Source organism: Castanea sativa, chromosome 1 (genome assembly GCF_040712315.1).
Source record: "Castanea sativa cultivar Marrone di Chiusa Pesio chromosome 1, ASM4071231v1".
NCBI classification, from domain to species: domain Eukaryota; kingdom Viridiplantae; phylum Streptophyta; class Magnoliopsida; order Fagales; family Fagaceae; genus Castanea; species Castanea sativa.
This window is the reverse complement of record NC_134013.1, coordinates 50,682,167-50,691,827: the sequence shown is the minus strand read 5'-3', so window position 1 is coordinate 50,691,827 and position 9,661 is coordinate 50,682,167. Positions and strand designations below refer to the sequence as shown.

At 32.2% G+C, this 9,661-nt stretch overlaps 1 protein-coding gene across 1 annotated transcript; it reads right to left on the bottom strand.

Annotated features, from left to right (window-relative positions):
- Positions 1-914: 914 nt before the first annotated feature.
- LOC142642678 (proline dehydrogenase 2, mitochondrial-like) lies at positions 915-5,050 on the bottom strand. Its single transcript, XM_075817085.1, has 4 exons — positions 4,378-5,050; positions 1,481-2,126; positions 1,144-1,384; positions 915-1,057 (listed from the first exon to the last, which is right to left on the bottom strand). Exons 1-4 carry the CDS (start codon positions 4,948-4,950, stop codon positions 1,018-1,020), a joined length of 1,500 nt encoding a protein of 499 aa, XP_075673200.1. The 5' UTR covers positions 4,951-5,050; the 3' UTR covers positions 915-1,017.
- Positions 5,051-9,661: the final 4,611 nt, after the last annotated feature.

Sequence of the window (9,661 nt, the reverse complement as noted above, 5' to 3'; positions counted from 1 at the left end):
ATCATAGATTAGAAAAGAAGACAGAATCATAGATCAAAAAAGAAAGAACCATAGATCAGAAAAGGAGAAAGGAAACAGGTACACATACATACACACACACACCGAGAGAGAGAGAGAATCATAGATTAGAAAAGAAGAAAGCATCATAGATTAAAAAAGATAGAATCATAGATCAGAAAAGAAGAAAGGAAACAGATACACATACATACACACACACCGAGAGAGAGAGAGAGAGAGAGAGAGAGAGAGAGAATCATAGATTAGAAAAGAAGAAAGCATCATAGATTAAAAAAGATAGAATCATAGATCAGAAAAGAAGAAAGGAAACAGATACACATACATACACACACTGAGAGAGAGAGAGAGAGAGAGAGAGATATATATATATATATATATATATATTTTTTTTTTTCTTTTTCTTTTTTGGGTTTTGGGTTTGAAAGAGAAGGGTCATGGGTGGTTTGGAAGAGAAAGATTTTGGGTTTGGAAGAGAAGCCATTTGTAGGTACAAGAAAAAGAAGGAAGAAGGAAATATGGGTTTTGGGTTTGGAAGAAAAGGGTCATGGGTGGTTTGGAAGAGAAAGGTTTTGGGTTTGGAAGGGAAGCGTTTGCAAGTACAGGAAAAAGAAGGAAGAAGGAAATAATAATAATAATAATAAAAAAGATATTTTAGTTTTAACGCCGTTTACTTGGTTTGTTAAATTGGATAGATTTCAAAATTTTAAATAGGAAACCTAAGGTATTGTACCTGAGTTTTGCCATTTTTTTAATATGGGTTCTTGATTTGCTTAAGTTGCTTTCAAAGAAAAGTATTGCTTTCTTCGTCAAAAGGTTTATATAGTTACATTTGTGGATTGATCTTGAGATCTTGTAGTAGTGTCAGCCCTATACAATCACATTATAGATTTCATAAATGCCATTAAGTAAATATCAATTATTATTTTTAAAAATATTTGTACAATGTTGGCCATTATTTGAGTTTGGTGTTGTTCAAACTTCAAGGCCATCTTATACACCTTAAAAAACTGTTGCCTTTAATCTTCTCTTCAATTCTTTTCTGCATGCAAACAAAAATCAAGCCCATGTTAACATACATCATAATCATATCGAAGTTTTATGCCATACATTAATACTAAAATTTACCTTATTAGTTGCCTATCAAGGGTTAAAGCAGATAAAGGCCCTCTATTCTCTTCAGCTCTCCTCAGAAGGTATGGTATAACTATCTCCATGGAGCCAAATGGCATATACTTACTAACTTGAAATCCTGCATTCCTCAAACCAAAGGAAAGGGCTTCTGACATTCCATATAGTTGTGCAAATTCCAGCTTTTGGTTTACCTTTTTAACACCTAAATCATGTGCTTTTGCCACTGCTTTTTTCCCTATTTGTCATCAACATCTTGAATTAAATATAATGCTCAAAATTCAGAATACATTATATTTTATATTCCACATAATTAAAGTTTCAAATTCTTTACCTGATTCGACATTATGAGTTGCAAGAACAAGTGCACCAGGACCATTGGCAATCTTATCGAGCATGAAAGAAGCACAGTCATTGTAGCATGCATGAGTTTCTTGTATGCTATTGTGGATAGGAGACTCAAAGCCTAAGGATGAAGCTAGAATTCTTTCATATGACATATAAGCTCCTCTCACCAGTTTGAACCCCATTGGAACTCCCATTTTTTCTACAGCCTTTGTTACTAACAACAATCTTTCTTTTGCGTCTTTCAAGTAAGCTTGAATTGTCCCATACATGATTATGTTATCATCTCTGTTGTACATAATTGCAGAAGAGTAGGTTAAGTAATCAATGGCAGGTTGAACTGGTGTATGCTCTGCATCAATCGTTAAAGGGACATTGGCTTCCAAACATTTTTGGCATATTTTTAACAGTCTCTGGTGTCCTAGTTGGAGATCATGTTCTTCTTCTAATGTTAATGGTTCTGGCCTTTGGAGGGTGTGATACATCGGGCTTATACTAGACAAAATTGGGAGGGTATCCAACTTCCATGGCAAATTGAAAGAAGGGTTCTTGTGTTGCCATCTTAACAAGTCACTAACCCGTTCAAGCAAATTCATGGGGCAAATAGCAGATATTTTTACAATAACAAAACTCACCTGTTGAAAGGGAAAAAAAAAAGGAAGTTCATTTTTCATGTTGTTATCATAGTTAAACCAAATATCACAAGAAAGTAACAAAATCCACTAATCCAATCAAAATTTAAAAAAAAAAAAAAAAATTCGATAGTTGGAGATAGATAAATTGAACCCTAAAATCTTTGTTGGTCACACTACTAATTAAACTATAAGGCTCTTAGCAAATCTAACCAACCTTTCAACAAGATGGAAGTTTCTATAATATCCAAATCCAATGGTTATCTTAGTACATTAAATTAAAGCTTTTTAAGAGACAAGTTCGTAAATTTCTACAATTTACATTGAAAAGCAATAGAAATTAATATTGCCTTCAAAGTCATCCGCATGTATATGCAACATTTTATTGCAAACATCAAACTAAAAACTACAAATTAGCCCTAAAAATTACGGATCAAATTAGCAAAATTTTTACATTTCTAATCCTAAAAGAGTTTTTTAGCAGGCAGTTTTTTTTTTTTTAAGAAGAATTTTCAGGTAAACTTCTAGTGATACTCATAGATAATCCCACCCCTAGCTTACTTCATCACATTTGTCTATAGCAAAGGATGGAAAGATTACAATCCATAATCCATATTAAAAGCTCTTACCTTTTATTTTTTTGTCTCAATCTTTTTTATTTTATTTTCTAACAAAACTAACTTTTTTTAAAAAAAATAACTGGCTTTTAACTTTTTGTTATACATTTAACATAAAAGTTACAAATTTTTTTTATACATATTGATAAATATCATGAAAATAAATTATCAGAAATTACAAGATTTCCAAATGCACACTAATTTAGTAGGTATGAAACATTTAATGTTTAAATCCTCTTATTCCCAACCATCGGAGGAAAAAAAAAAAAGATTTATTATTAGACACTCATTCTATGGCTGTAACAATTCCACTTCCCTATTGTACGGAAACGTACAGTTGCATCCCAAATAGGTGATACCCACGTAGCATCCCAAAAAATCATTGACTTTGCAAATAAATCATTGATTATTTTACATCTAATTCACGTAGCATTTGAGATAAGGGAAAAGTATGTGTAACGCACTATGTGTTATCATAAAGACATAAAATAATCTAATTCACATAGCATAAAATAATCTAAGTCACATAGCATTTGAGATAAAATAATCTAATTCATATTGTATGTGTAATGCACTATCTAACATATTGTATTATCATTAAGACGTAAATTGAAACAGTGAGTTTATGTTTTCAGTTATTGAAACACTGCATATTGAAACACACACATTGTTACATTATGTGTAACAACCATCACCCTTTGAGATAATGTTCGACCAAGCCGACTATATAAGCAAGGTATGATGTTTGGGTGTTAGATATATTTTCTTTAATGCGGAAGAAAGTCTATAATCACAAAAAAAGAAGAAGAAAGGAATTGATAAATTTTTATATATCCGACTGACGTAAGTGAAAAAGTTAATTCTAGATAAAAATTAATAAAAAACTTGTTAGTAAATATGGTAAAAAAATTTCTTACGTTAAGTAGCATTGCTCTCTGTCTAGAAATAAAACTATTGAAAGCACTGCAGGGAGGCACCAACTGGCCACAGCAGCTTTGGAGCTCACAGTTTTGTTTGCCACGTGAGAGAGTGGATTTTGCCAATGCCATAAACATGCCGCTCGATGAGGCCACCGCATATATGCATGACATAAATACATGTCCAGACTCCAAACCCATAACCATAACCCCTTCTTATTTATTTATTTAATTTACTTGCGAGCCCCATCTTAATCTATCATCTCATTAAAACTTAAAAAATGTAAAATGCCCATTCAGTTCTATCTCATCTCATGCTGTTTCTTTTCATGTGCTATGTCTCTGTTATATATATATAAACAAATTTTGATGAACGAGATCAACAAAAAAAGAAACTAAGGTCTCTGCTATTTCAATTTCAACAGTCTATTTTCTTTTTTGAGAGATTTAATTGATTTAAAAAAAAAAAAAATACAATCGATTATATAATACCCACCATTTTCCTCTCTCATCTAATCTCCAAACATAAAGTCAACGTTTTTCTACTAGGATTCATGCTTAAAAAAGATAAAGAGAGAAAAAAAAAAAAACCAATATTCAAAGTAATGAAACAACCACAAAATAAGCTATTTGTTGAACAATAAAAAATTAGAATAAAGAAAATGAAAGTTCATGAAGCAAAATAAACCCAAATGATGAAAAGTAATGGGAAAAGCTTACAGAAGATGGTGGAAGAGATTTGGCTATCTCAACAGTGTGAAGGAAAGCCTCCAAGTTCCGATCACAAGACTGGTTGTCACTGACACATTCCACAGCATAATCAAGCATGACTCTGAGCCCATCGCCGCCTCGGTGTAGCCTCCGCACGGTGTCTCCGGTGGCCAAAGCATCCTCTCCACCACAAAAATGCTCGTAAAACGTGTGCTTCACAACACCCAACACCATATCTCTGAAAACCTCTATGTCCATGAGCTTGGACTTCATGACCCACATCCCAAAATCCACCATAGACTCCATGGCTGCAAAGTGAAGGTTGGCTGAGGCTCGTAGGAGCTTGGTGGTTGGTACGGATGAGAATAGCTTCTCAACATCATGGAGGTTGAGAGAAGTAGTGTCTGTGTTTGTGGGCTGTGGTTGTTTTTCGATAATGGACTCTAACTTTTCTGTGCTGTGGTTGATGGAGATGGAAGAGGAAGAGGGAGAGGAAGGAGCAGAGTTGAAAGGCCTAGAGAAGAAGTAACAGTTGCCGAAGCTTTTTAGGAGTTTCTTCGGTGGGAATACACGGGCTGCCATGAAATCTCACTGTCCCAACAACAAAAACCCAATGTTCTGATTTGCAATCCCAGCTGATATTTATATATATTTCAACTCTAAAGCCGACATTAATACAAACCAAATTAATTACCAACGTAATCAAGATTTTCTGTTTTATAATATTCTTTTTCAAAGCAGGAAAAAACTTTCAAATGTAGAAAATCACGAATCAATAAAGAATCAAGCATAATATTAAATAACAAAAGTAAAATTAGATGCAGTCGTAAGTTGTAACCGATGTTTAGATTTCCACTCTAAACCATTAAACTTGATATTAATACGAATCAAATTATCAAATTAAAAAACCGTAGTGTGAATAGTATTTAATACACATGCAAAAAATCAACTGAAATTGTCACTTTAAATGCATGTAACAAAGTGTTTGTAGCAACTTTTTTCCTATTAAGAGTATTGTTTTTTAGATAATATATGCAATCAAATATTTTAATATGAAATCAAATTTGATTCTTTTTTTGGGTGGTATTTTACCTGATATTCAAAGTATTTACTATTTTTTTTTCAAAGCATGACAAAATCATCAAATATAGAATGGAATACCACGAATCAATAAAGAATCGAGCATAATATTAAAAAAACAAAAGCAAACTTATTCAATTGAAACCAACTCCTCTATGACTCATCTAAGGTTTTGGTTGATCCAATGGATAAAGCCTAGTCAGTGAAAGATTTTAATAAGGGTCATTTAATATAACACAAAAATAGTTCTTTAGAATTTATTAATTTTTTTGTTATTTGGTAAATCAAATTTGTACACAGGCAGATAGAGTACGAAGAGTAAAAATGATTTTACTAGTAATCCATTTGCGTGAAACTTAATTCACGTAAGTTAAAGTAATAGCATAATTATAGTAGGTAGTATCTTTCATTCCAACTTAGGATGAGTTTCATTCTAAAAAAAAAAACAACTTAGAATGAGTTTGGGATGAGCTTATTTCCTTCAACTTATCTAGTTTTTAACTTCTTTTTTTTTATACTATTTATGGGTTTCATTGTATTTTTTGGTATTATTCATAGGTTCCATTGTACTATTCAGTTAACTTTTAACTCTTTTTTTTTTCCTATATTTTCGGCAAAAAGTTTTTAGTTTTAGCTAAATAAACTATTTCTAAACAGACTTTAAGGCTTCCGAAATCAATCTATAGTAATTTTTATAAATTTTTAGCTATAGACATTATCCAATAGATAGTAGTGTACTATTATAAATTCACAAAATATAAAAACGGTATTATTACACCATGAAATTTTATACTCAACTACTAGACATATTAATCCTAAACAAATTGTTTTATCAATGGTATTTGATGATGATGAAAAATCCACCAGTTGTCACGTAGTCCTCACTTGACTCGAAACAACACCTGCACAACAAAAGACAAGACCAAATAAAGGGCATCGGTGTGGTGCCGGCCAAAAACCCTCCGAAGGTCAAGTTAGAGCTTCTTTTCTTATTCACAATCCTAAAGTTCTAGAACTGAAGTGAATTATACGTACCGTGGTTTATGAGAGTTTTGGGGTATATATAATAGTGTGGAGCCGAGATGAGCGCCTCGGTGAGGAAGTACTTTCCTTCTAGGAAAGTAATTTGTGAATTTTACGTATCTCCTAGAGCCATTTTCCTTATAGGAATCTTCTCGACTAGGGTCAAATGTGTAGCGCAAGAACTTTCCTTATACGCGCATTCGTGGAGGATAAGATAGGTTATGGATGAAGGTTTGCTTATCCTCTTCAGCTTTTCCTTCCGTCAGCCTTTCCTTCCTAAGGTCGTCAGCTTACACATTTGTCTCCGGAAAGGTTGTCAGCTTAGAACCTTCAGCTTTGACTCCTTCAGCTTTCTTCCTTCAGCCTTGATCTCATTAGTTTTCTCCCTTCAGCCTAACGCCGTCAGATATGAGGCAGAACCGCGGATGTCGAAGGAAGATGGTTCAGTGACCAGAGTTGACGGGCTTGTTACTCCCGTTAGCATTCTTAAGGTGTTAGTAACAACTTATAAAATCACCCTCATCAGTATTATAGATGAATACCAAAATTTTATGCAATTACATAGGGCAGCAGATGAACAAATCTAAATCTTTTGGGAAGCTTATTTTAACGGGTCCAACAAAAGGAAAAAATAAAAAATAAAATCCCATCTTTCTCTATAATAAAAATTAGCAAAAATCCAGTCAAAAAAAAAAAAAAAAACTTATTCAAATGTACACAATTATTGTCATTCAAATAAAGTTATTTTTTATTTCTTTATTATTATTATTTTTTAATTCAATAGTTACAACAAGAAAAATAGAAATTTAAATCATGAATGTCTTTTTTGAAAACACCAATATACGGTAACAAGTTGAGCTAAAAGGCTATTGGCATGCAAGTGAAGTTCTAAACATCTATAGTTTGAGATAAAATGTACTCCAACAACTTTTGAGTTTTAGCAAACATTCAAATAACAATGAATACACATTAAAAATCTTCAATTAAATGTCAAAATATATCTCATTAACAAATAAGACAACCAAATCACCTCATCAAATGAAACACCAACTTTGCTAATTGTTACCTTCTTCAGCAGAATATAACAAATACAAGAAATTTGTTTCCCCTACAATTATTCTAATTCATGAACATTAATTCACCCCATGGCCCGACTTAGTAAAACACAACCACAATTAAACCACCAAATAAACCAATTGGCAAACAAGGTGAGGTTGAATTTCTCTCCAAAATCTAAGGAAGTGATGAAAATTTAAGTGGAAAGGAGATTAAGATCAGTGGTTGGTGGGAATTATGCAGTGGGGGTTGGGGATGTGTTGGGCTAGGAGGAGAGATAGAGAGAGATATGAAGATGAAGAAAGAATGGGGAGTTGAATCTCTATGTGTGTGTATGCGTTTGTACGTAAAACTTTGGTTGATTGAGACTTGGGGAGTGTGGTTACAAAGTAGGGAATTCATGTGAACTTAAAGATACTTAATTTAAGTCAGGAAATTATCGTGATTTCTACGCAACATTTTCTTTTTCTTTCTTTGATCATTTCTACGCAACATTTTCAATTTTTAATACTTACTTGTCAATTCAACATTTGGTTGGAGAAATTATCAAAATTATCATTGTTAATGCAATGGATTGTATGGACTATGTACTGCTGAAGCGGGAGAATGGGGTAGACTTCGAAATTTTACGATTAATGCAATAGATACAGCAAAAATTTGCAAGCATTCTTAATTTTTTTTTGTTGAGAAAGTAAGCATTCTTAATTTAGTATATCACATCATTAAAAAAAATTATTTCCGAGATTGCAGTGAGCCCATGTGTGAGTTGGCATACTAATTTAGAAATTTTGTGACTTTTTATTGTATAACATTATTGAAATTTTGTTTCTTAAATTTATTTTTTTGGGTGAATTTGTGAAATAAATTTTATTTCAACTATTCGTTCTTTATTTCTGTCTTACTTTCCTTATTGAGTGGCAAACCACGGTAGACTGATGCTGACTTTATGCTTGTTGGTTGTTACAAATTAATTTTTTAAAATAATAATAATCCAAATTTAAAAAGAATAAAAAATAGATACATAATAATATAGCGGTTGGTAGAGTTGTCACTCTACCGTAGGGAAAAACTCAAACTGGGACAAATAATAATTTTCTTTATTATAATAAAAATTCTTGAATCCATGATCCATTTAAATTCACAAAATTAATTCAGCACCATATCCATATATTCCCCATGTAGACAACTAGACAGCATCATTATACACGCCCAAAATAAAATACCAAACGTACACGTAAGGTTAAGGAACACTTAAGTTTGATAGAATAGAGAATTCAATGAAATTCGTTTGTCATCTATTGATGGCATATTAGTTTCTTTTTTAAAGTTGAAACACCAATTTAGATTTGATAGAAGAGAGAATTTAATGACATTCATTTATCATCTACTGATGGCATATTAGTTTTTTTTTTTTGTAAACTAGACGTTCGATCCCTTCTACGCCTCTTCTCTTTCAAACTAGGCATAAGAAACCTAAACGGCTACTATACAAAACCCTCTCCTTTTACGCTTCTTCTCTTCCAAACCAGCCACAAGAAACCTAGATGGCTACTAAACAAAACCTTAAGGAAGACCCATAGGAGAAGAGATTGCTTTCTTTAATTATCGGCATTCTCTGGCCCGACGACAGTATTAGAGCATTGAATCCGCCAAACAGGTTTCTCTTTCTCTTTCTCTTTCTCTCCTACTATAATTCAATTTTAATAGTAATAAATGCATTATAAACTATCAACGCATGAGATATATATAAGTTGTCTTAATTTTTATTAAACTGTTACTTATCCACTAATGCTATTGATTTTTTTGACTACTTGTATAGTTGTACTAAAGGGATGCAACTGCTATGTGGGATTAGGTGTAGTATAGAACTAAGATTGTCAAAATTGGGATCCTACGTAGGATTGTGGAGGGATGGTGGGATCGTGAATCGTAGGATCGAATCATAGATTGTAAAATCAATTTTTTTTAAAACATTGGTAGTGAATTTGTATGTTAAATAATCATATAAATTATGAATCCATCCAAAAAAGACAAAATTTTCATCCATATATTATAATTTGTATACTATAAGTAAATTTTTAACATAGATTATCCTAAAAAGTATTAAAAAAAAATGCATAGTTAAAAAATCACT

Bases quoted from the DNA above. Each gene is read 5' to 3' on its own strand.
- LOC142642678 (XM_075817085.1), bottom strand. From the start codon at position 4,950: ATGGCAGCCCGTGTATTCCCACCGAAGAAACTCCTAAAAAGCTTCGGC. The intron at 2,127-4,377 runs GTAAGCTTTTCC...CCCTTTCAACAG, and splicing joins AATCTCTTCCACCATCTTCT to GTGAGTTTTGTTATTGTAAA. The intron at 1,058-1,143 runs GTAAATTTTAGT...GTTTGCATGCAG, and splicing joins CTTGATAGGCAACTAATAAG to AAAAGAATTGAAGAGAAGAT.